At 51.2% G+C, this 24,279-nt stretch overlaps 10 protein-coding genes across 10 annotated transcripts; 7 read left to right on the forward strand and 3 right to left on the reverse strand.

The window, feature by feature from the left end:
• Nucleotides 1-172: 172 nt before the first annotated feature.
• On the reverse strand, nucleotides 173-2,785 carry BU24DRAFT_252359 (uncharacterized protein). The gene has a single exon (XM_033522393.1). It carries the CDS (start codon nucleotides 2,571-2,573, stop codon nucleotides 300-302), a length of 2,274 nt encoding a protein of 757 aa, XP_033380773.1. The 5' UTR covers nucleotides 2,574-2,785; the 3' UTR covers nucleotides 173-299.
• A 1,669-nt stretch (nucleotides 2,786-4,454) lies between these two features.
• On the forward strand, nucleotides 4,455-5,354 carry BU24DRAFT_252418 (uncharacterized protein). Its single transcript, XM_033522394.1, has one exon. It carries the CDS (start codon nucleotides 4,652-4,654, stop codon nucleotides 5,144-5,146), a length of 495 nt encoding a protein of 164 aa, XP_033380774.1. The 5' UTR covers nucleotides 4,455-4,651; the 3' UTR covers nucleotides 5,147-5,354.
• A 2,375-nt stretch (nucleotides 5,355-7,729) lies between these two features.
• Nucleotides 7,730-9,322, forward strand: BU24DRAFT_252429 (uncharacterized protein). The gene is made up of 2 exons (XM_033522395.1): nucleotides 7,730-8,626; nucleotides 8,684-9,322. The coding sequence occupies exons 1-2, from the start codon at nucleotides 7,930-7,932 to the stop codon at nucleotides 9,163-9,165; spliced, it is 1,179 nt and encodes a 392-aa protein (XP_033380775.1). The 5' UTR covers nucleotides 7,730-7,929; the 3' UTR covers nucleotides 9,166-9,322.
• Nucleotides 9,323-10,532: 1,210 nt separating this feature from the next.
• Nucleotides 10,533-12,671, forward strand: BU24DRAFT_373950 (Peroxin-3 family protein). The gene is made up of 4 exons (XM_033524545.1): nucleotides 10,533-10,862; nucleotides 10,929-11,338; nucleotides 11,405-11,801; nucleotides 11,854-12,671. The coding sequence occupies exons 1-4, from the start codon at nucleotides 10,705-10,707 to the stop codon at nucleotides 12,452-12,454; spliced, it is 1,566 nt and encodes a 521-aa protein (XP_033380776.1). The 5' UTR covers nucleotides 10,533-10,704; the 3' UTR covers nucleotides 12,455-12,671.
• Nucleotides 12,672-12,686: 15 nt separating this feature from the next.
• Nucleotides 12,687-14,584, forward strand: BU24DRAFT_252438 (glycosyltransferase family 8 protein). The gene is made up of 2 exons (XM_033522396.1): nucleotides 12,687-14,477; nucleotides 14,531-14,584. Exon 1 carries the CDS (start codon nucleotides 12,999-13,001, stop codon nucleotides 14,346-14,348), a length of 1,350 nt encoding a protein of 449 aa, XP_033380777.1. The 5' UTR covers nucleotides 12,687-12,998; the 3' UTR covers nucleotides 14,349-14,477; nucleotides 14,531-14,584.
• A 2,302-nt stretch (nucleotides 14,585-16,886) lies between these two features.
• BU24DRAFT_452870 (uncharacterized protein) lies at nucleotides 16,887-18,236 on the forward strand (the record flags this gene model as incomplete). Its single annotated transcript, XM_033531223.1, has 2 exons — nucleotides 16,887-17,069; nucleotides 17,127-18,236. The coding sequence occupies 2 exons, from the start codon at nucleotides 16,887-16,889 to the stop codon at nucleotides 18,234-18,236; spliced, it is 1,293 nt and encodes a 430-aa protein (XP_033380778.1).
• Nucleotides 18,237-18,708: 472 nt separating this feature from the next.
• Nucleotides 18,709-19,485, forward strand: BU24DRAFT_484089 (uncharacterized protein; the record flags this gene model as incomplete). Its single annotated transcript, XM_033533325.1, has 2 exons — nucleotides 18,709-18,801; nucleotides 18,852-19,485. 2 exons carry the CDS (start codon nucleotides 18,709-18,711, stop codon nucleotides 19,359-19,361), a joined length of 603 nt encoding a protein of 200 aa, XP_033380779.1. The 3' UTR covers nucleotides 19,362-19,485.
• A 7-nt stretch (nucleotides 19,486-19,492) lies between these two features.
• BU24DRAFT_425103 (uncharacterized protein) lies at nucleotides 19,493-21,203 on the reverse strand. The gene has a single exon (XM_033528659.1). The coding sequence runs from the start codon at nucleotides 21,073-21,075 to the stop codon at nucleotides 19,753-19,755; it is 1,323 nt and encodes a 440-aa protein (XP_033380780.1). The 5' UTR covers nucleotides 21,076-21,203; the 3' UTR covers nucleotides 19,493-19,752.
• A 136-nt stretch (nucleotides 21,204-21,339) lies between these two features.
• Nucleotides 21,340-22,532, reverse strand: BU24DRAFT_425104 (carbonic anhydrase). Its single transcript, XM_033528660.1, has 2 exons — nucleotides 22,066-22,532; nucleotides 21,340-21,992 (listed from the first exon to the last, which is right to left on the reverse strand). The coding sequence occupies exons 1-2, from the start codon at nucleotides 22,169-22,171 to the stop codon at nucleotides 21,550-21,552; spliced, it is 549 nt and encodes a 182-aa protein (XP_033380781.1). The 5' UTR covers nucleotides 22,172-22,532; the 3' UTR covers nucleotides 21,340-21,549.
• Nucleotides 22,533-22,687: 155 nt separating this feature from the next.
• On the forward strand, nucleotides 22,688-24,264 carry BU24DRAFT_425105 (uncharacterized protein). Its single transcript, XM_033528661.1, has one exon. The coding sequence runs from the start codon at nucleotides 22,732-22,734 to the stop codon at nucleotides 24,190-24,192; it is 1,461 nt and encodes a 486-aa protein (XP_033380782.1). The 5' UTR covers nucleotides 22,688-22,731; the 3' UTR covers nucleotides 24,193-24,264.
• Nucleotides 24,265-24,279: the final 15 nt, after the last annotated feature.

Consider the following 24,279-nt stretch of genomic DNA (forward strand, 5'->3'; position numbering starts at 1 on the left):
GCCCTTCCGTTTGTTTTGCGCCAGGTTTGGGTGTAAAGAATTAAATCCATACTAGGATAAGACGCTATCAGAGGGCCAGCCAGCAGGTCAATCATGGGTATCGTGGGTCGTGACGTCGTGACATGAATCATCCGAATGCCAAGGGTGAAAAGGCAAAGGTGAATCCAGAAGGATAAAAAGATCTTGTTCAGAAGCGCGTCAAGTACGCGTTGAGGGGAAGTAATCAAGAAGCCAACTCGTTACGTCATCAGAAGAGGACATTCAAGAGGCAAAAGGAGGTCGAGGTCGTAGAAACGCGTCTAAAAACGCGTCGTGGTGCTGCGTTGGAGACTGGGTCGAGGTGCTTTGGATGGCGAGCCATTGGGAGCAACGACCGATGCCCGGGCGCCAATCTTCTCAAAGCCCTGCAGCAAGTCGATGCCAGGCTCCGACTCGTCGCTGTGAAGAAGGTGGAAGATGTCATCATCATTATTGGTCTGAGGCATCTCGGTCGTAGCAGCACCACTGCGGCTCGGCCCAGCCGGTGGAAGTGGGAAGTCAGTGAGAGCATTCGAAGCTAGAGGATTCGAGGTTACGCTCTTCTTGGGTGACTGCTGACGCGCAGGAGAGAAAGCAGGAATGTTGAGGAAGGGAGACTTCCAATTGGGAGTGGGCGACATGTTTGGCTTCAGGCCAGTGATGTCGGCAAGGATGCCTGTGGTGGTGGCAGCACGTTCCAGTCGCGGACGCTTGGCCGATCGCTTCAGGGGCGACTCGTGATACATATCGCCGAAGACGTCAAAGGTGCTCTCGAAGCCTTCGCCCATGAGGTTTACGTTCTCATCGTTAGGAATGGAAACAGCAGGGCTCCAGGATTGCGAGTTATTAGTGTTGAGAAAATTAGCGTCGATCCACATGGTAAGGTCCTTGTCGGGCGAACCACCGACGAGCTCACGCATGCGCTGCCTGTGGTTGCGAAGGTTCGTGTTGGGCGACGCCGAAGCAGGTGGCAGAGCAGGACGCTTGAACACGATTGCGGGCGTTAGAGGACCACGTCCTTCCTTGGGGGGAGCTCGGAATGGGGACGAGATGAGGGCGGCGGCAGGCTGCTTCATATGGGGGCGGGTCTTCGTCGGAGAGTCGTACGAAGAGCCACGGATGCGAGCAATCTCCTCCTCGGCGCGGCCACGCTTGATGCTGGGTCGATCGTGGTCGGCCTCAGAGGTGAGGAGTGGTCCGAGGGGGTTGCCTTTGATGGCCGACGACTCGATGGACGAGTAGTAACCACTATCACCGAGGCCATTGAACTTCCTCTTGCGTCCGCCAGACCGACTGCTGTGGGCAGGGAAGCGTGGTGCACGAGGCGGAGTATCGTCACGCATGCTGCGTGTGACGGGTGGTGGAGGTGAGGAGTGAATGTCGGCCGGTGGTGGTGACGATGGGATCTGACGTGGAGGAGGCATCGAACGTTCCGGATCCTCCCCGTCGTGGATGCCAGAATCGGAACAGGGGATGGTGGCGTCCGAAGACAGCTCCGTCTCTTCGGGAAATTTGCTGGAGTCAATGCTTTTGACAACACTCATGGGGGGTGGTGGCAGACTAGCCGAAGCTGTGGACGGACGGACCAGGTCACCAGGGTAGGGGAGGAAGCCATCCGGATTAGTAGGACGTCGAGTGGACTTGACCTTGTGGTATTGCTTCTCGAAACCCTGATTGATGACCCAATAATGACCCTTTCCTGGGTCGTCTTTGGGACGCTCCTGCTTGGAGAAGGACTTGCTCAGGCTGAGGTTGTGGCGGATGCTGTTCTGCCAGCCCATGTCGGCGGTGTTGCGGTAAAAGGCAAAGGTGTCAGAGATCCACTTGTAGATTTGGGCGAGGGTGAGGCGGCGGTTCTGTGCGCGAAGAATGGCCATTCCGATGAGATTCGCATAGCTGTATGGTGGCTTGGCACCGTCATCTTCGACGGATGGCATCTGATCAGGTTCGGGCAACGAGAAGTTCTCGTCGCCGAGGGCATCGCGGGCGGTGACCTTCTGCTTCTTTGATCTGTCGCGGAGGGGCGCCGTATCGGTGAGGGTGCGCTTGTGGCCTCCTTTGATGGGTGGCTCTGCGGCGGCGGCGGCGGGAAAGTTGGCGAGGTCCGGCAGAGGCTGGCTTGCACTGGTCGCGTATCTGTTCTCTTTGTCGTAGTTGAAAGAATTGAACATTGGCTGCCTGTTGCCGGCGGCGGCCGCCATGGCGTGAGATTGCCTGGGGATGGGTCGCTGAGCCTTCTTCAACGGCGCGTCGGTGCGGAAAGACTGCTCTTGTGGAGGGGGAATGGAGACGATGTTGAGGCCCTTTTCGGCGAGAGCGGCGGGGGGTGGTGAGCTGGAGACGTGACGCAGTTTCTGTGGCGAAGGCGCGTTCTCAAAGGTGTGCGGAGGCTCCAGGAGGGTGTGATGGTCATACGACACGTCGGTGACTGAGCCGAAGGCATCGAGGAGGTGAGGCTCGTACGCGGCTACGTCGTGATGATCATTTGAGGCTGAAGTTGAGGGGATCGGGTCTTGAAAAATCTGCAGAGGGGGTTGTCGACGCGTTGTAGCCATGGCGAGGATGGCCGACAAGGTCTCCGAGGACCTTTTTCTGAGTAGGTGAGAAGCAATGACGCGTAAAATCGCGTGTGGGAATGGGTGATTTTATGGTTGAGGTGGATAATGGCCGTCGGTCCGGTGAAGTTGAGGTCGAGGTTGGCGGGAGATTGCGATGACGCCGGACGTGTTCGGTACGTGTATAGGTATAGGTATGTGTGCGTAAGAGAGTATGGTCCAGGAGGATATGTCTTTTAGGTGATATTGTTACGAGCAAAAGGTCGGTGCGAATGTGGATTCGAGTTTTGGCGGTCGAGAAGATGTCGGGTTTGGTTTGATTGTGAGAGAGTGGGTAGTGCGGTGGGTGGGTAGGTTAAGTGATGGAAGGAGGAGAGGTCAGAGTGAGTGAGAGAGGGGGGGGGGCACGGATGATCCAAAAGGCTAGTAAAAGAGAGTTAGAAAGGAGGTGATTGATGGATGGATAGGATAGGATTGGATGGGTATGGATGGGTATGGATTGGATGAATTGAGGTGGAGAAGTGGGTAATGGATAGGGTGAGGTAGAAGAGAAGAGTAAGGACACGAAAGGTACGGGTAAGGCAAGGAAGAGAGAGAAGTAGAAGCGAAAAGGATGAAGTTGGTGAGAGAGTGTGTGTGGGAGTGGATAGATTCGGAGAGAGTGGGAAGTGGGAAGTGGAGTTTACTAGTTGGGCAGGGGTGGGTGGATGGGTTGTAGGCTAGTGAGGGTGAGAGAAAGGAAAAAGGGCTGACTGGGTCGAGGGAAGGGAAGGGGCATGGACACAGTGGATGGGACACTCGAGTACCGTACTTTTTGATAGGCACACGCACACCCGGCCTGGGTTGTTGAAACAACTGTGTACAAGTACTTGTACCTGGCACCTCGCACCTCGCTTGAGCCTCTCAGTCGATTGGGTTGGGCTGTCTAGCTGGTTTGCTGGCTGCTAGCCGGCCTGGACTGGGCTGGCTGACTGCTCGACGGCGCTAATCTCTCTCTCTCTCTCTCTCTCTCTCTCTCTCTCTCTCTCTCTCTCTCTCTCTCTCTCTCGCTCTCCAGAGTACGGACTATACTTCCGGTGATTGTATTCAGGTACCCAACGGACAAATAAAAGGAGAAGGTGAATTAACTGTGATGAGATGATGCTATGTGCGGAGTACTCGCAGCACGCAGCAAAATTACTCCGTAAAAAGATCAGACAAAGTTGTTAGGGGTGAATTCTCGTGGTATCTCGCAGGCAATACTCCGTATGTAGAACGAGAAGAACTCGTAGAGCGAGTAATGGGATAGCTCTCGGGCAGACAGAACAGGTCAGGTCAGGTAAACTCAAGGATCATTTGAGTACGGTTATTGATATGGGTAGGGATGGGTTCAAGTTTTTGATTCTATCCAGTCCAATCCAGTCAAGTTGCCAGGAGCCCGCCAGGGTGGAGGATTGCCGGACTGGGCGAGGAATTCATGCAAGGAACACACACGCCTACACTGCATGCGCCAGCAAGTAACACTGCACTGAGATAGTAACTATGTACGGGCATGTATGCAGTATGCAGTAACAAGGAACATACAACGAGATAACATGAGAGGACAAGACAAGTCAGGAAACATGCGAACCATCCACTCACCTATACATAGATACCTCACATAGTTACGGAGTAAGGTATTCAACAAGACAGTCGGAGAGACAAGTCACTCCCACCGACTTTCAGGTAAATACGAAACTCTCAATTACGAGAACTAAAGCAAGGAGAAGAATCAAACCACATGATATCTTTCACCAACGAAAAGAACAAGCATTGACCAATAATCTCAAACTACAAAATGGCTTCGTCATTCCAGTTATTTCATCATCTACAAGTACTAATAACCCTCCGTGCTCATACTAACCACGAGTTACCTCGTACTAGGTACTTACCTAGGTACCTAGTATGTGGTCTAACGATGCTCCGATCGATCGTCAACCTTCTCCCGCCTGGACCTCATTAATGGTATGAGTTACGGAGTACTACTACAAAACTTGCTAAGACACCCCTTTAAAAGCTACAGCCTCATCGTGAACATCAACATGAAATAGTCACAATGAATGCCATGGCCCATGAACATCATCTCCATCGTGATCGGGAATCTTTGTAGAGATCTTGATCTTGATCTGGACAGGAACAAGTACACGGTTACCCTGTCTAATCCATCGCCTAGTCTACCCTTTTTCTTCTTCTTCTTCTTCTTCTTCTTCTTCTTCTTCTTCTTCTTCTTCTTCTTCTTCTTTTTTTTTCTTTTTATTTTAATTTTTCTTCTCCTTTTATTTTTATTTTCAGTCTGCATATACTCCGTACTGCTAGTATCATCGTCGCTAGCATTAATCAATTCTGCTGCATCGTTACTCCTTGCACTTGTAATTGTGACTGTGTACACTTGGCACCGGCCAGAACGGGCAGTCACACTCCTCACTCACATCACCATTACACAGAACAGAACCAACCGTCTACACAGTAACCCCTCATCATCAATGATGATAATAATCTATGGTCTATCATTCAACAGACCTGTCCACCAAATTCTTTCATATGCCTCACCCTAGATCAGCCCATTCCCCACTAACCTTGCTGACGGACCGACGGACTGACCGGTCTCTGTGTCATTTTCTTTCTCTTCTTCGTCTCATTCTCTTGTAACCTCGTTCCTTTGTGCCATGTATCGTGTACTTTGAGAGCCATCATCCTATCGACCGGCTGAATAAAATAGATTCTCGACAGCAGATAATACGAAAAACTTCTCGTCCTTCGTTCTTAGTTTCCGTTTCATTTCCATTCAATAATCCTGCTCAACGCGTCGCGAACGGCTCGAGTCCCGGTAAGCGCCCAGTTCAAACCAGCCCAGCTGAGACAACGCCACCATGTCGCTCCTCTTCTCGAATCAGCAGTTCCGAACCACTGCACCACCACCCTCACGCAGCACGACATTCATCTATCCACGACGTACCTATGTTCATACGGGATGGATGCATGCATGCAGATAGCAATTCTTCTCCTAGTCGCACTGTGCAGTCCCGTACATACGAGTACATACAGTAGCCACATACTCGTAGGGTTACACATCACCACCCAGGCGGGGATCATCCCAACCGCTGCGACACGAACTCACGACACGCCAATCGACAGCCTATCGTATCTGTCCGCCCATATCGATATGATGAAGATGATGAACCGTCAGGCCCACCTGCTACTCCACTCCACCATCTGCCATGATCCATCTACTCCGTATTGTACAGACACCAACACTGAATAGGAACACTCCGTAGTTACTGAACGCCAGCACCGTTTTCTTTCCATCTCCGACCTGACTCCCACCCCAACGCGGATCATCCCAGCCATAACTCATCCGCTAGAGTTATCTCGTAGATGCTCTCCAGTTCATCTTCGATCTCATCATGACTGCCCTATGCCTCATGCCTTGGCCTTCCGGTCCCTCTCGGCAATTGCATTATCCTCCTCTTCTTACTCACCCTTACCCCCCGGACTCTTGTCATTCATATAACCAAGAAAGTAAGGTTCAGTCTAAAGCCATCAAGGTTCACCATGGTTGGTTTACTTCTGCATCGCGATCTCGTTCACGGTAGAAGCCCAATTGCCGATAACTAACGAAAACAACGCGTCCGTCCTCGCATCTTCCACACACCCACGCACATCAGGTCGCCCCTCCTGTCATCCGGCCCGGTCTACAGTAGCAGCCAACGCGGTGAGGGGTAGCAAATGCTGAGATCCTTTTATAGACACAAGGATTCGGCTGGCGCATGTGCAACTTCGGTAGATAGCTCTCACCAAATATCCTACTTTGACCACTAGACAGTAGATACTGCGCTCGCGTTCTTGATTTGACGCGACAAACCGCGTCTAACAACGCAGCAGAGCCTGATTTTTTACGTCGGCATGTTCTTCGCGATGGTATAATCTCAATTGTTCGCGTCATCTCTCTTGACCTCCATCAGGCGCCCCGTTGTGGGCAGAAAATGGGACACGCGGCGCGGAGGCTCTTCCGATGATCAACAAACAAGGAAAACCGATCAACATGCGGGATGCGGGGCTATGCAATGTTCCCCATCACGAACTCACATGACAGATCATATCTGACACCAACAACGTCGGATCCCATGTTCAACCAGATGCAACATGCACGCCACAGCCCTGTCTGCATTGCGTTGCTCTCGATTCAGCTCAGCTTCTACAACAATCCCCCCATCTCCTTGGTGATAGCGATGCTCTGAACAAGCATGTGTTATCGAGCCGGTCAACCTCACCGTCATCTAATTGCAAGATTGCCATCTCAATCCGTTTCTGGCTCCCTGTGTAAACTCTCTTTACTGATGTCTTGGAAGAATTTCGCCTACCAATCTCTCCAGATTGAAATTGTGGCTGAACGCCGTCAACCTTGCTGCCAGGAGCCTCAAGACATGGGCCAGGCAAGGGAGGTGATGATTCTCGGAACCATCGCCACCCTGATGCTGCGTGTTGCTTCTGCGACAATCATTCAATCCTCGTTGCTGTTGAATTCGAATGGACCCCATTCTTTGCCTACTCTTCACTTCTTGCATCATCTATCTCAAAGTCAACGCAGCTACGTACCTAAGTAGTCACATGTACATTCCTGAATTCAGCGTTTTCAAAGTGACTTACATCTCCTCCCCTAAGTCACTCATCCCTTGACAGTCTCATCTCAATCTACCAACGTGAGGCTCTAACCGACTTGTACCAGCCACGTTCTGGGCATGTCCATAGAAGTCTATTGGTCTTGCCGTTGGGTCGGTCAGTACAACACCTGTCGGTGCTGAGCCATCGCTCTCTCTCCCTGAAGCGCTCGAGGCAACAGTCTTTCGGTGCTTGCAATCTTGCCAGTTCCATGGAGTGGGTATCGTGGTGCCCAAGGCTTTGATCCAGTACGTGATGTTTTCGTCGGTGGAGAGTCATTTCATCGTATTGATCTCTAGGAAGCTAATGATAGCTAGAGCCTACACGTTTTCTGTCAACATTGAACGCTCGGCGGCGTTCACGGATGCGACCATCATGGCTTCAATCCATCCCTCAGGTGTTTACCGGAACCCCTTGTGCCATTGGAAAGCGCCTCAACTGCCTCTTCCATCAAGCCATCGACACTGATATGCTTGTTGGACTTGGCCGGAGCCCGCCTATCGTTACATGTGTCGAAAATCAGCTCTGTTTCTATCGGAGAGGCCTCTTCTCGAAAGTTTGCGCCATGGACCAGTGATGGTTATAAAGACTGGTCGTGAACATCAAACGAATAGCATCGAGCAACTCACATTCGCTTTACATTCACTCGTTTACAAACGCTCTTTCAGCCTTCGTTAGAATGATCGCCCCTACCGTTCTCGCTGCTCTTCTGGCAGCTGTCCCTTCAGTCCTCGCCCAGGCAGTTCCGGACATCCCAGATGTGACTTCTTCCTTCACCCGCTGCACCACTCGCTTTGGCTATCAACCTCTCCCAACTGGCACGGCCGGCGTGCCAACCTGGTACGCATACACGACGACCACCCATGTCGCCGTTCTCACGTACACCACTCGTGATACGGTCACCTCGACCCCTGATGCGACGACCTTCACCAATGTCGCGACCACTACTCAGGTCGTGACCAGCATCACAACGTCGACCCCGCCCGCAACCACCATCCCGACTCCTGCAGGCTTCCTTCCTCTCGTGTTGTTCTCCATGCCAGAACCCACCGCCGTCTCTCGCGTCAAGCGTCTCCAGTTGGTCGACGATGTTGCTAAGCGACAGACTCCAGCGGGCTACACCGGTGGTTACATCATCAACCCAGACGGCACAACATCCAGCCTCAACCGCGTGTATCCTCACCGTGTTCTCTGTCAGGTTCGCGTTACCGTCAACACCACGGATATCATCGTGGAGACTGCCGCTCCAACCACTATTGTCCTTCCAGTCTCCACTGATCTCGTCCAGTCCACCAGCACAGTCATCACCACGACTACGATCACCGAGGTCGTGGCTACGCCCTCTGTCTATGCTGCCTGTGCCGCAAACAACGTTGGTAAGTCTCGTCATGTGCATACTAAAGTTAAACTATGAACTGACAATATCACAATAGTGGACCACATAACCGACCGCGACGGCAACAGGATGAACTTCGACCGCATCGCCTTCCGCCCAGCCCAGGGATTCCCCATCGAGAACGAGCTCGTCACCAACACGGTCAATGCCGTGAACTGCTGCATCGCCTGCCAGAACTCCCCCAACTGCGCTGGATCCTTCTTCGTCCCCTCGCGCCAGGAGTGCCACCTCCGCTTCACCGTCGCCCCTGTCTTGAACGCCACCTCCCCCTTGATCCCAGGCGGCAACGTCACCCTCGGCAATGTCGTCGGCCCTACCGGCACCGCCATTCTGCCAACTGGCACCTCCCTCACGGTGCAGACCCAAGTCCCCGCCAGCTGCGCCAAGGGCAGCGACACCCTCTACTTGGGTACCATCCGCGGCAAAAGCGAGCGGGACTTCCCCAGGAGGTTTGCCCTCGCCTTCTCCAACGGCCCCTGCGGCCGCATGTCGGTCAGCCCCATCCGCGTCCGACAGTAAGCATGTACATGTCTGGAGAAAGAAAACAAGCTATCGTGAAGATTGTAAAACAGCGCGCGCGCGAGGGGGTTGGATTAGCTCGGTTTGTATTTGCAGATATTTCGGAGTCGTGATCATTCCTTCTTTTTTTCCCCTTTTTTTTTCAACAATGCCGACGTCCATGTCGTTCCTTCTCTCCACTTTCCCTCGAATCCATGAAGAAGCGTGGGAACGTGGGTTTGTTTTTCTGGACTGATTTGGTGGCGGATACTTATTGGATTCTTATTCAGTAAATGAGCGGTTTGCACAATCCTTTTGTTTCCCGGTGTGCTTCTCTAGACATTCCTTTTCTTGTGTTTCTTGTACCAGTTGCGTGGAGGTGATGGGAAATATGTGAAAATGGCGAGACGCAGCGTAGAGTAGTAGTTAGTACAGCGGCTTAATGTAAAACAATATCTTGTTGGGGAAAGCACGTCTTCTTCTAAGAAATTCCCCTTGGTGATATCTCTTCTAGCTTCATAGCCCATACAAAGCGGATGAACAAGCACATACGACCATTGGATTCTGAAAACAGGGCTTCCCGTTCGCTCAGCCATACTTAAGCAGAATACCGGCGGACTAGTAGTTGAGTGGGTGACCATCAGCGAATCCCCGCTGTTGTATGTTTTTTGTCTTCTTTTTTTTTGTTGCCAAATTTTTGGCGGTGAGATGGTGGTGGTGGTTGTGGGTTGTAGATATGGGTGGGTGACCGTACCATAAACTCATGCACGACCCGACGAGAATAATCATAGATGTATTTTTACTATCGTGATCTTGCTGATAGAAGTGTAATTAATGTCAATTACGGGAGTAGAGAAATATGTTGTTTGAATTGACGTGCGTCGGGCAAGTCTTTTCACTAAACAAGGAAATTGGTATGAACATTACAATATATTGGTAGCGGGATACTTTAGACTTGAATCTCATTTATTTTACAGAGAGGGATCCTCCATGCGGAAACAGATTAGAAAAAAATAAGGAAAGGGCACATTAGTACCATATGCTGTTCTTTTTCCGGGAGCTTATCATCAGTCGGGTATGAGTTCTTGTTCGCTCTATTGGCCATTGTGATATTGGGTGTAAGTACAATGACCACCAGGGCACGATAATTGCCGACAGAAGCTGCTGCTGATACACGATGATTTCCATTGGGGAAAGAATCACATGAAACATAATTCAGGCTTGCTCAATTCATCACCATCAAATGCTCATGACAGCGCTCATGGGATGTAGTCGGACGTCGAATTGCCCAATCAGTCAACTACCTCGGCTGTCCAATCCCGTGGTTAGCGCGAGAAAGGGGAGTTTAGCTGTACAGATGCATGTCCACCTCACCAGCCTCCTCCGCAATCGCGTCCCGCACCGCACGCATCCCCACCGACCCTTGTTCACAATTGCAGCTTCCCCCGGTTTCTCATCCTTCGAGGGCCTGAGGTGCAAGCTGTGATATTCTTCTGCTCCTCTCCCACCCATTACCCCTTCGACCATCGCCTTCTCCCCCCATCGAACAATACCGCTGCCATGATATCATCAACCCGGAGCTGGTTCCGACGGAATCGAACAAACTTCGCCATCGGCGCAGGTGTCCTCGGTGCTGGCTATCTCGCCGGACAATATGTTCTCGGCAAAGTGAGCGAGGCACGACAACGCATGAGCGAGGAGCGGATAGCTAAAGAAAAGTAACGTTCCCTCGGCCCCAACCGCATGCTCCTTGGAACTTCTGCTAACACCGTCACCCCTTTCAGCCTCCGACGTCGCTTCGAACAGAACCAAGAAGACTGCACATTCACCGTCCTCGCCATCCTCCCGACCGCCACAGAGAACATCCTCGACGCCGTGCCCGTCGAGCAGATCCTCGAGGAGCTGCAGAAGCACAAGGCGGAGCGATTGGCGCGGAGCGTTGGCCCTAGCGAGGTGTTCTCGAGCGCACCGCCCAGCGTTGCGGATCCCAGCGTCGCGGACGACGATGCGAAGAGCCTGACGAGCTACCAGAGCCAGAGCGAGAGCTACGTGCACGCGAGCCAGATTGCCGATGGCGAGAACGCGAGCACGACGGGGAGCGGCAGTGCCGAGGTCGCGGCTGAAGGTGCTGCGAGTGGCGAGAAGAAGACGAAGAAGAGCAAGGCGCAGCTGTGGAATGAGATGAAGATTAGCTGTATGTGATTGAACGGACATGATTGATGAATGAAGATTGGGGAACAAAAAACTGATTTTGTACTAGCTATTTCACGAGCATTCACGTTGCTGTATACGTTGAGCTTGCTCACGCTCCTCACGAGGATACAGCTGAACCTCCTCGGTCGACGGAATTATCTCGCGAGCGTTGTCTCGCTCGCCACACCACATTCTCAGGAATCGAAGATCAACCTGGAGAACCACGATGATGACAATTTCGACCACGCCTACGGCAACGACTTCGAGACGAACCGACGGTATTTGTCTTTGAGCTGGTGGTTGTTGCACCGCGGCTGCATTGAGTTGATTCAGAAGGTCACGGCTGCTGTCAATGAAGTTTTCGGCTCTTTGAACCCTAGGGAGGAAATCACGCTTGAGAGGCTTTCTGAGATGACTCTTGAGGTGCGGAAGAAGGTCGAGGGTGCCACCGAAGAGCAAAGGAGGTATGCAAATGTCTCATAGTAACTTTATTGACGACTTACTGACTCGATGTAGGACCTGCAAATGGCTTCCCTACCTCCTGCCCTCGCAGGATCAAGAGGCTTACGTCCTCCGCGAGTCCGGCATGTCCGACTCTGCTTCCGGCCTCACCTCTACTTCTCTTCGACGTCTCATTGATGAGACCTCCGACCTTATTGACTCGCCATCTTTCACTCATGTTCTTACCCGCCTTCTCGACTCCGCTTTCTCTCATCTCATCGATACCAAGATTTCACAGCTGTCTTACAAGATCCCCCCCACATCGGCCTCTACCGCCCGCGTCCAGGAGATCGTTAACCCCTCTGATGCCAAAGCCAAGGTGGCGAATTCCCTGGCGGTATTCTGCAGACAAGCCCATGCTATTGGTACCGGCGCCAACAACGAGTACCTGGCTGCCATCGAGAGCGTCCGAGACTTGGAGGCATTCGCCGCAGTCGTGTATAGCAGCAACTTCGAGTACGAGACTCCCGAGGCCGGAGCATCTGCTAACACTGCCACTGGCCCCGAAAGCGGCATGCAAAGTGCTGCTGAGAGCGCCCGTACTAGTCTAGTCACAGATGTCGGTTTCGAGAGCGCGTGGGGCAAGGCTTTAGCCAAGGAGGACGGAAAGGCTTGAAGTCGAAATATATGTTCATCTATCCCATGTCCCCTAGTCTGTTGAGTTTAAGTAGATTTCGACGTTACAAGCATGGCTATTGGTCTTTCTTTTTTCTTGTACGATATTTTCATTATGGGCGGGCTACTTTACTAGGGAATACAGGGGTTGCACGGGGGTTGACTGAAGATACCCGGCTAGGACTTGCACGAATACATCAAGATTATTATATTCATGTCCCATGAAACAGTATTGTATTGAGAACCCCTGAGGTTGTGTCCAACGTTGGAGAAAGGTTGGAGATGGCTTTGAATGTAGACATGTGACCAGGATGAATCGATGACGTCAAACATAGTCGTATTACCCAAATGTCGAATGGACCCACAGACATCATGATTTCACATCGTCTGGACTAATTTATAAATTTTGTTATAGATAATTTTGGAAATACCTGTCTGGAAAGGAGTGGTGTAATTCTTCCTCAATTGGCGCATTTTGCTAGTCTATCCCCATACTGTTGCTAAACAGTCAAACATTCATCACTTCGACGATACACCTAAACATCATGGCAGAAGCAGAATCAAGAGATAGCAGTGGAAAATATGCATATGCAACGTTGCTAACGCGACCCTCATACCTGGCCGGTGCCATTCTCCTGGCATACACTCTCCATGAACATTCACCATCCACACCTCTGGTTATCATCTACACCCCAGAGACTCTCCCAGAAGACAGCGTCTCCGCTCTAGAAGCCGAGAGCCGCCACACGAACACGATACTCTACCCAGTCGAGCACCTACGAATCCCTAAAGTCGCGGACGAGAAGGACCACTCCACCGGCAGCATGGTCGCAGAGCGCTTCATCGATACATGGACGAAGCTGCGCGTATTCCAGCTCGACGACCTCGCGCTCAAGCACGGCTGGACGAAACTGTGCTTCCTCGACGCCGACATGATGATATTCAAAGACCCGAGCCCCGCCATCTTCGCCCCGGACATCGACCTCAAGGACAACGAGCTCCGCACCACGCACGTCTGCGTCTGCAACCTCGACCACGACGCCTGGGCGCCCGCCGAATGGACGCCATCGAACTGTGCCTACACCTCCCTGACCCAATCCACCACCTCCTCATTATCATCCCTCGCACCAGTCACTCCCCACCACTCCACCCGCGGCATCTTCAACACAGGCACCTTCGTCTTCCGCCCCACGGCATCCATATCCCACCTCGTGATCTCGACCTTCGCCTCGACACCCACGTCGAAACTCCTCTCCTACAAGTTCCCAGACCAAGACTTCCTCAACGAAGTCTTTGCCTCCTCGTGGCGCAGCCTGCACTGGAGCACCAACGCGCTGAAAACCTGGCGGTACTGGCATCAGGAGATGTGGAGCGATGACGAAGTGAGGGCTCTGCACTACATCGTTGACAAGCCATGGGCGAGGAGGGTGGCAGAGGACGGGGTCGCGGGGTATAAGGGGTTGGATGGGCCGACGCATTCGTGGTGGTGGGCAGAGCATGAGAGGTGGGAGCGTGCGAGGAGGGGGGAGGGCGAGACGGAGGAGATCAGGTGTGTTGGGAGGTATGTTGCTTCTGAGGGGGTGGATGATGAGGAGGGGAAGGAGGCTTTGAGGGCTGTTGGGGGCGGAGCGCAGGACTTTGCGAAGAAGTGGAAGAAGGGTGACGACGATGGGGATGGAAATGGGAGTGGGAATGAAGAGAAGAGTCACCACGAGCCTCAGCCGAGTTCCACGGTGGATCGGGAGGGGGTTGAGGGTGGCGAACAAACCTTTGGGAATGGCCCCCATGGTCCTGTCTTGAGGAGACCCATGGTCGGCGAGCGAGGACATGGCCGAGTGGTTCGTGGAGGATTCGGCCGCGGTGCGAGAGGTTCGAGCTACATGGCGGATGGCTAAGTGATAGTTGGGGCAACGGTGGCATGCGCACCGCAAGGGCATTTAACAGCATTCAACTCAACACTATGCGATTCAATGGTTGTATCACTGATTGAAAAGTTGAGTTTTTGATCTATCTGAATGGTGAATGTGAGTAAAGCCCTGATTACACCAAACTACTGCTGATTCAAGCCTCCCAATAGGCTGTTTATCAAAGGGCCACTCCAACTCCAACGATGTGGTGAGACGGTAGAGGCAGCGATGAAGGCAGATTGCTATCCCACACTACTCGATTTTCCAGACGAAGTTCCGAAATACCCCAATGCCATAACTGTCGAATCTCAAGAAAAGTATGCCAGGCATGACAAGATAATTGTGAGAACGTATGATGTCACCAGCCTCAGGAATGAAATGATGCTAGGCAACGTTCAGTGGCAGACCTACTCAAGTGAGATAAGATCATGGACAGGCACATTGGGCCTGACTTCCTCTTCGGAGAGGGCCACAGTGTCGTCATCGGACAAGCTGATATCACTGACGCGATCTCCGAGCCTGTTGGTGCTATCACTGCTCGAGGAACCCGCGTTGCTATTGTCATCCTGACTGCTAGAAATGATGGGCGTCGGACCATGAGCAGGACGACCTACGTGGAGACTCAAGGTGTACGGATTCTTGGGATGGGTCAGATCAAAGAGGTGCTGCACCTCAGGCTGCTTCGGGTCGATAGTGCCGCTCTTGAGGCCATCGAGAAGGAGTTTGTCCTTTACTGCAGCCGCGTAACCCTCTTTAAACCCTTGTTCGTGTCCAGCCACATGGCCCTGCTCGCGGCCAGTGAACATTCCAGCCGTCATGCCATTTTCGTAGGCTTCCCTGCAAAGTGTTTTCCCAAGTTCCTTCTTCACTTGGGCCCTGATTTTATCCTCAAGCACAGCTGCAGCACCCATGTCCAACAAACGCTCTCGATGCTCGATCCGCATTTCCCGGGCCTCAAAATTGGCAGCCATAGCTTGCAGCTCAATCGTTTCGGCGCTTCGTGCGGATAGGCCTTCGTTAATTCCCTGGAGCTTGGCATAATGCAGCAGAGTATGATCGATTTTGAACCCTCGACGTTCCAGCTCATATTGGAGCTGGACCTGACCGGCGACAAGAAAATCGGCGCGAATGTTGACACGCTCTTTCTCGCGTTCAAACTCAATCATCTTTTGATCTAGGTCCCGCTTTTGTTTGAGTACTTCTCGTTGCTTCGCCAGGATATCGTCGACGATTGGGCGGAACCTTTGCTGCACAGATTCCATCACTTCCTCCTCGAAACCCTTTCTGGCCGCTTCGGTCTTGGATCCAGGCACAGCATGATCTGTGGACTTTTTGGCCTTTTTGGGGTTCTTTTTGTCAGCATTGCCCCTGCCTTTGCGTTTGGATTGCTTCCCAACCTTCCTTACCGGCGGCTCATAAGCTGGATACTGTTCTTGAGGTGGGGCAGGAACAAAGTCCCCAGGTCTCTAAAATGTGATCAGAAGTGACATTACAATAAGATGGAGGGGAGACATCTTACACCATGTCCATATGGAGTATATGCGAGAGTGATCTCACGACCATTAGCCAGCTTGATAGTGGAACTCTGTCCTGCTGTACCGTCGGCAGACGGATTGCCAGGGTTGTAACCATACTTGAACTTTTTAGCATAGCCTTTTTCATTGTGAGGGCATTTTGAGACCTTGGAATGAACAGTGAGCGAATTGTTATTGACCACACTGTCCTTGTTGGAGCCATCTTGAACAGCCGACGATGTATTGACGGGTCCGACCGTGGCGCCCATTCCGTCGTTGGTATCGGCCATGGTTGATGGTCGACTGTCGTCAGTTACCGTCAAGTTGATGGCTTCTTGAAAGTGAGAGGAAAGTAGTATGGATAGTGTCAGAAGCTGAGCAAAGAATTGAAAGGTATATATAGTTAAAGGCTTGTTGGTTAGAAGCGGTGTGGAGAGCCCTGGCTGTCGAGGAAGGATTGTGAGAATCAGTTGAAGTTTGGGGCGGGGGTTTTGTACCTTTGTAGCATTTCGACTTCTAGGTGAGGGTAGCTCAAGTAAAGTCGGCCTGTTATTTGGAGGTCCATCTCCTTGGCAACCGATTTGATGATGGCTACGGTAGACATCAATACAGTGTCAAGGTGAAGGTAAAGGCGGGATACACGCGTTGGATACGCGACGTGACGCGCGTAGGTGTTGGAGACTTCGCCATTGCCCAAACGCCATCTCATGATTCTCTCGCTCTTTCCTCTCATTGTTTCCTCCTCTCCCTCCTGCTCTTACTTATTTTCTCTCTCCTCCCTTCGCTCTTCGTCCACCATTTCTGTCTTCGACACCAAAATTCGGACTTACTAGGACGAAGATTTGGCAGTGAGAGTCCTTCTCACTTACTCGAGCTCTTTGTCGATCGAAGTCGATAGAGTCCACTTCAAGTCCTTACTCGGCTTCGCAGCTCTACCGAGCCCCTTAAGCGCTACCACACTGCCCGAGCAGCAAAAGGGAAACAGCACCGAAGTCCCTCGCGTGTTAGTATCATGGAAAGGGTCCCAAATACCTTAGATCCAGGTTTGTGTATCGAGTATCCGGGCGTGGGTGCGAGGCATCAGGATACCTTCTGCATCCGTTGCGGATTCAAGACGCCCCTCGACCACCGACTGGATCCTTTCAAATGTACCTTGGCCTGCTTTTGCTGTGGTCAGAATGCACATTCTGGAAAGGTACGCATTTACCCCATCTAGTGGGTTAGGTAGGCTGACAATACTGATATTTCACAGGCATGTCCTAGAATGGTTCAGGAGGTGAGCCGCTGGTGGTGGCGGGCAAGAGGCCTCCTCGGACCCCTCCCAGGAGTTCCACAGGAGCCTAGAGCCAACTACAAAAAGTGTTCGCTCGATGAGATTATGTCTGCGCCACCCCCAATTCTCCTTGAAGTAATTCGTCAAAGAAAAGCAGTGCCAGAGGATGAATGGGCAATGCTCGAACAGTCCCTCCGTGGCGTACAACAAATGGCGGAGGGCGCAAGCAAGGTTTTCAATACCGCCAACCGGTTACAACACATTTTGAACCCTTTGAGTGGAGGCATAGACAAGCTAGCTATTGCTGCGTTCCGATCCGCTGACCTCATGTCGCATCTCCTTTCACAACACTTCAAGAGCATCCTGGAGCGCCGTCTATGGTCTGGATCTTTGGGCTCTAGGGTAGAACCATTCCTCCAGGACGACTTGGAAACGCTGTCGGAATCAAGTAGCATTTCATCACGGGGACTACCCTCGGTTTTCTTTTCCGATAAGAGGCTTATGATGCAGTATCCTGGCTACGTTCCCGTCAGTGCAGAGCCGCCACAAGCCACAAGAGCCCCTCGAGACCACCAACTGGATTATCCAACTCTACATCTGATCCACCGCCGACCAGAGCAGCCACAAGCTGCAACGGCCCCTCGGGACCGTCGAATGGACTATCCAAATCTTGATCCGCTCCACAGCCGACCAAGCGTTGCCATCAGCACAGAGCAGCCACAAGCCTTAGTCCCTCGTAACTATCAACCAGGTTACCAAGATCTTCCTCTGGATCACAGGCGACCAAGTATTGCCGCAAATTACAGAGCATTTGCAACGGAACATGACAGAATATATCAACTCATCAACGAGCAGCGGGACAACGTCCAGGAGAGTGTACAAAAGGCTAGAGCACAGAAAAGACCGTTCGACATGCATGAATCAGATCGCAATACCCTTTCGTTCCCGTGGGAGATGCGCAAGCGACTGAGGACTACGAATGCGACAGCTTTCAACCATGGACGATTGACTCCTCCATTCTACTTGCCTGTAGGAGAAGGATCAGAAGAAGGAGAAATTGTTGACGAACGCACACAGAAGTGGAACTGAGGACATCTTCAATCTTAAAGGTGATTAAATGGTGACTGACAATTGGGTCACCATAAACTCAGGCTCGATGTGTGGAACAATCACCGACTGAAGCGTATGACACGATTATTTCATTGGCATAGAGAGGAAAAGGAAGGCGTGACGCACAGATTCCAATATTCTCCAAAACCATGGTAACTTAGTGTGGTGTCCCAAATTGGTGGGGATGGTGAACTTTCGTAACAAAATGCGGTTCCTGCCCTACGCTCCATGCCAATGTTTCCGAATCCACGTAACTACTTATATTGAAAATATTGAATTTCAATACTCTTCAAATAAGTTGCACTTTTTGTGTTCGTCTCATGCTCTGGTATAAAGGTGCCCAGCCCCCCTCCTCGTAGTACTCGTGCAGTGGAGTTTATGTGGTCACACAGTTGATATCTTCCATAACTTTAGTCATTTGGAGCGAGAGCCCGCTATTATTTCCTACAATATGCATGGAAAAGTACGAGCGTACGTTCGAGAAAAGCGAAATGCTCGCCGAATGTCTAGAAATCTACGAAAGGGATTACGAGAAGGAGTGCTGGTGGGTTTCTGGTCTTTTGACTTTTGCCTATCGTCTTCTAACATTCATAGGACATCCCGGATCCTGATGAAGCCAACATGCCCGTCCCGTTGATCGTGCGCCGGATTCAAGAGCTTGAAGGCTACATGCGAACCCAATTCGCGAACCAAGAACGCCAACGAAACCTTTTGAAGGCAGAAGTGAACTATGGATGGGGGGAATTTCGCGAATGCCTCCGCGCGGTCGCAAAATTCATCTTCAGTAGCGTTCTCGCCTCCGTCATCGCCATCCGCTTCTTCTCTGGCATGGCAGTGAGTTTCCTCAGCTCCATTTCGGCAAGACATTACAGAAAACATGCTCGAACTATCAACAACCCCCGCCGACTCGAGGATCGTCGGGATTCCGTAGTCGGCTGGTTAGTGCGCCGCTGTTCACTACGGAGAGATCGAGGACAGAAACTTGTCGGACGCTGCAGCATGCTTGGCAACAAGGCAAAACTCGCATGCCTTACTGTTTTGACGGAAACTTTCGGGGTTATGAAGGAGTTCACGAGAGCGTGGAAGGGTCCGGGCGATGTCTAAGTACTATCAAGGAACGCTGATAAGGAGACGGGCATCACTGAACAGAATGAGCATATTCGTCTCTGTATTCCGTCTCTGTCAGCACGTGTTCGGATTTTTGTAGCCTGGAAGCGTCGATTTTAAAACAATCCCCTTGATCAAACCTGCCATTGGGGGATATTATAGACTAGAATACTGATACTTAATGAAAGAAAACACGCTACGATTACATTCCAAGGATAGAAGTCAATCTCCTCGCGATTACACTGCCCATCAGATTTTGCAGGACATGACTATCAAACCCAAAATCCTTGCTACCGGACCTCGATTGGTTTATCGCAGCCGCACGATCATCTTCCTCGTCCTCGATGGCTTCCGGGAAGGGAGGGAAGATGTTCGTGCGGACGGATAGTCAATCGTGTTGCATCATATCCAGCTCCTTTATTGTTGCAAACTCTACCCCAGCTTCACGGAACTGTCTCGTTAACAGGGGCGCTGACAGTTCGTAGGCGGATTTGATGTGGATTTGCTTTAAATGCGGCAGGTGCCTGTGGCAGTCTTCGGCGAGATCCCACAAAGCGAACGCCTCGTCGATCCGACAATCTTCGTTGTAACCGTATTCGGACTTTACAAGGAGTGTGAGGTGTTCGATATTTGGAGGGAGTCGGTCGGAGATTCGGGTTGAGAGCTTTTGGTCGGGAAAGTCTAGAAGGGACATCGCATTTGCGAGGAGACTCGACTCGCACAACTCGACGCATTTCAATTCGAGAAAATCTCGTAAGCTTCCTAGAGGCTGGAGTGGAAAGTCTTCCGCACAGAACCGGACCTCTCGCGTGTCGAGATGAAGGTGTTCAAGGCTGGTTTGGACAGAACATAAGGCATCGTAGAGATCTGGTAGATGAAAACCCACACTGTTCAGGTACGCCCACGTGCACCCGAATCTCTTAAGATGAGGGGAGGATTCAGCAAGGGAGACGAGATCGGAGAAGTCCAGGATGCACTCGGAAATATCGATGTCTTCGAGTGACTTGTATTGGCCTGTGACGAAACCAGCCGAGCCACTGGTGATCCCGCTCGCCTTTAGAACTTTGAGTGTTGGCACTGTAATCAAAGCATTACTAATGCGACGAAACCATGCCGATTCCTCGCCGAGACCATAGTCCTCGGTATGAATTTGTAGGCACAGTGTTTCCAGCTTCTGAAAGCCGTGCGTGGACATCTCGAAGGGTGGCTGCTTATACCGTATGAGGTTGCGCCAGAGCGAGACCTCTGCTGTCTCGAGGCTGACAATGGAGAGATGATTGAGATTGCTACAGAAACCAAGGATGGCACCAAAAGTATCGAAGTAGTCTTTAACCATGTCAGTGGCGCCGTACAGTTCCATGTCGTCATAAAGGCCATTTCCATGGTAGTCCCAGAGGCGATTTTCGGCATATTGCACGTACGCGGCGAGATGACGCCGTTGAGATACTGTTCTGAGGAAAAGGCATAGAGGTTTGAAGCCTTTCCAGGTTGTCGTATTAATGAAAGCATTATATAGAATGGGCTCCGCTATATTTTTGAATCGTCGAGAGGTTAATGTGAGTGCATAAAGGGTAGCCTGACGTTGAGTATTTTCACATTGCCTAGCTCTTTCTTGTTTTTTGTCCTTGAAGGCTTCTGATTGTGGTTCATAGCTCCTGATGGCATGTAAATGCGAGAATGTGTATAAAAGGAGTTCGTCTGGAAGGTTCATGGTTGAAAACTGCTTGTTGTTTAGCAAATTCACGAAATCTGACGTCTCATGGAGGAGTCGAAGTTATTATCAATAATGATGCTTTCTGAAGAGACGGAGGGACAAGATGTGAATAGCCAAAAGTCCGTACGGTATGATGAGGGTACGGACGTCCGTGTCTCTAAACCGCAACTGTATGACGTCCACGTGAATGCGCGCCACACGCTAAACCAGATGCGACCCTTAGAGCTACCGTCTAACCGAATAATGTCAATTTGTTACACTCTTTACTTTGCATGACATGGACGGAGAAAAGGGGAATATCTGAGGACGGATGTATGACGCAGATCAGGCCAGAACAGACAACGGTCGAGATTATCGAACGGTCTCCATAGTCTCCTACCATCATTAATCCACTATTTTTGTACATTTGAAGACGCTGCGGAGTACATCTAGCGAGCGTTCTAATAATTAATATACAGCGCGGACGTTTGCCTAATGATTTGGCTTCCAGAGTCCAGCAGGTTGTCCGACATCAGCAACTACCTGCCTGGCCTTGCCAGTCTCGACTTCATATACCCATCCTGTCACCCTCACACCTTCTTCAACCGCTTGTTCCCTTAGCCATTCTACGTCCTCCTTAACCGCCTTCTCTAGGTCAGGAAAGGTCAAGAAATCAAGGTTCTCGACCTGTCGCGCCGCCTTATCGCCTTTGTTCTTCCTGACCAAGTCGCGCGCCGTTGCATCGTCGAATGTGAGCATTCCGCAGCCAGTGTGCTTCACGATAAGTACTTCTGTGGTCCCTAGAAGCTGCTGTGATATGACGAGAGAGCGGAAGGCGTCACGCGCGGATGCGCCGGCGTTGCGTATGACGTGCGCAGCACCCAGAGGAATCGCGAACGCGGATGTTGGATCGATACGGGCGTCCATGCAGGTTACTGTTCGCGAGAGCGATGTAATCAGTACATGTAGACTAATTGCGAGAAACCAATTGCTAGGTCATGGACGTACAGATCGCATATTTCTGGCTAGGAGGGAGTGCGAGGTCGCCCTGCGTGAATTGCGCTGCGTACTGCGGATTTCCTTCGACAAGGTTCTGCTCGCCCTGGGAAGACATCCTGTTCTGGCTGGCTAAAAGTTGGAAGGGAAGTATAGGTACGACCGCGGACTAGGGTATAGTAGACTGCAATTAGTATTCAAGTGAATGTCATTTTGAATGCCATCGTGGCTACGGAGCTCTTATATGCAGAGGCCGTCCCTTCCAAGCCTGCCACGCCTGCATTGAGGAGTTGGCCTGAGCTATCACAGCTTCTGTTTGAGATGATCAGAAGCGGTCATAGCGGGGTAGGATGGCGCAATATTCAAATCGGCGACCTTGAGGCGCAATTGACCAGCTTTCAAGCAACTCATTCTGTACAGTGGCTTCGTCAAAGCGGACAAGGAAACAGAATGCGGTATCATCATGGAGTGGATGGCTATTCACAGTTAGAGACATGGGACATGAACCCTGAATGAGGGAGGAGGGGAGACCAGTCCTTGGCAGATCCAACGCCTAGCCCAATCAGGCTAGTCATCGATCGGTAGCCTGATCCTCCGCATACATCTAGCAAGCATCATCGTGGGTGCGTGGCCATGGAAGTGCATGGTCATGCAAATCCTTCCTTGGAGTCTTCAGAAATGACACTACCGGATAGGCTGGGAACTTTGGAAATCGCGAAACAAACCTCAAATATCTCCTTGGACGAATTGCCTGTGGAGCTCATACTCGAAATTCTCAGCTATCTCTCTCCCACCAGGGGTTTCTTCGTTGACGAAAATGTCGAACAAGCACGCCAAAATGAGAACGAACTGATATTGAAAAGTCTACACGCTCTTACAGTCTCATGCAGACGTCTATACAATGTAGTTCAACCAATCTTATGCAAAACCTTTATCCTCCCAAGGAACAACGTGAAAGCACCTCAGCAACTGGTACGAACGTTCATCGAACGGCCCATATCGAGAAAGTCCCTCGAGTACATCGAGATATATAACATGAATGCTTATGCCTCATTCCCAGAAGGATTTGAGCAGGAGGCCTCTAAGGATGTCTCACTGGATGATATCTTAGCCCAGGTAGAGAATGTCTGGCAGCCTCGATTCCACACAGGGCGGATGGCGAAGGAGACATGGATGCGACAGCTAGTTAGGTCGTACGGGGAATCCATTCTTACGTCCATTGTCCTCCTTATTGCACTTGCGCCAAACCTACTCGACTTCGCCATCATGGAGAGGAGCATCAGTAGCGACTATCCAGCGACAACATTAGCCTTGAAGAAGTACCACAATGATCGTTCCGGATTACGCAACCTGTGGATCAAACAGTGCCCTTCCCGAGCCCCGGCGCTTGAATCCTCCTTCCAGAAATACGTCTTCACGAAATGTGTACGTGCGAGTCGTTTGCCAGTTTCAGGGTGCCTGTGGTTGGGAAATGTTCACGATGCTACTCCGAGTCCTTCGCTATTCCACCAGGCATATGCCCTACCCGAGATTTTTGGCGTAGAAGAGATGACTCTAGATTCCTGTGAGCTCTCATCACTGGAATTGGACGCATTACTCAAATCGTACACCAACTTGCGAAGATTCACATGCCGTTGGGGGATTCATGATGATCGCGTACGACCCCGAGAGATTGACCTCAGAGCTCTCAATAAATCTTTGAGCAGACATGCAGAGAGTCTTGAAAGCCTTGTTCTGGATACCCTGGACTCTGGTTGGATGGTCACCATGGATCAACACATACCTACAATCGGATCCCTTCGTCACTACACAGCGCTTACATACATCCATGTATCCAGCCTTGTTTTGTTTGACGATAATATCGATGCCGGCAATGAAGAGGTGCCTCTTTGTGGCCTATTGCCTCCTTTTCTAGAGGAGATAGTCATACAATCGGAATGGGACGAAGACCTAGAAGAGAATTTGCTATTCCTGGTAGAACACTGTCAAGAGATGCTTCCCCATTTAAAGATTGTAGATTGTTCATGGAGACCAGCCCACAACAGCCCTAACACTTTCCTGTTATTGGGGCTGTTTGACGGAGCAGGGGTCAGGTTCAAGATTGACTCTTCTAATCTTCCGCCGGTTCGAGAGAGGTGATCAATGGATTATTGTAATGCTCCTTAGACGTAGCTTACCCAGATAAATAGGTCGTAATCATGAAAAAATTTCCCTTCAAAAACCACG

Source organism: Aaosphaeria arxii (assembly GCF_010015735.1).
Source record: "Aaosphaeria arxii CBS 175.79 unplaced genomic scaffold BU24scaffold_7, whole genome shotgun sequence".
In the NCBI taxonomy this organism is placed as follows: domain Eukaryota; kingdom Fungi; phylum Ascomycota; class Dothideomycetes; order Pleosporales; genus Aaosphaeria; species Aaosphaeria arxii.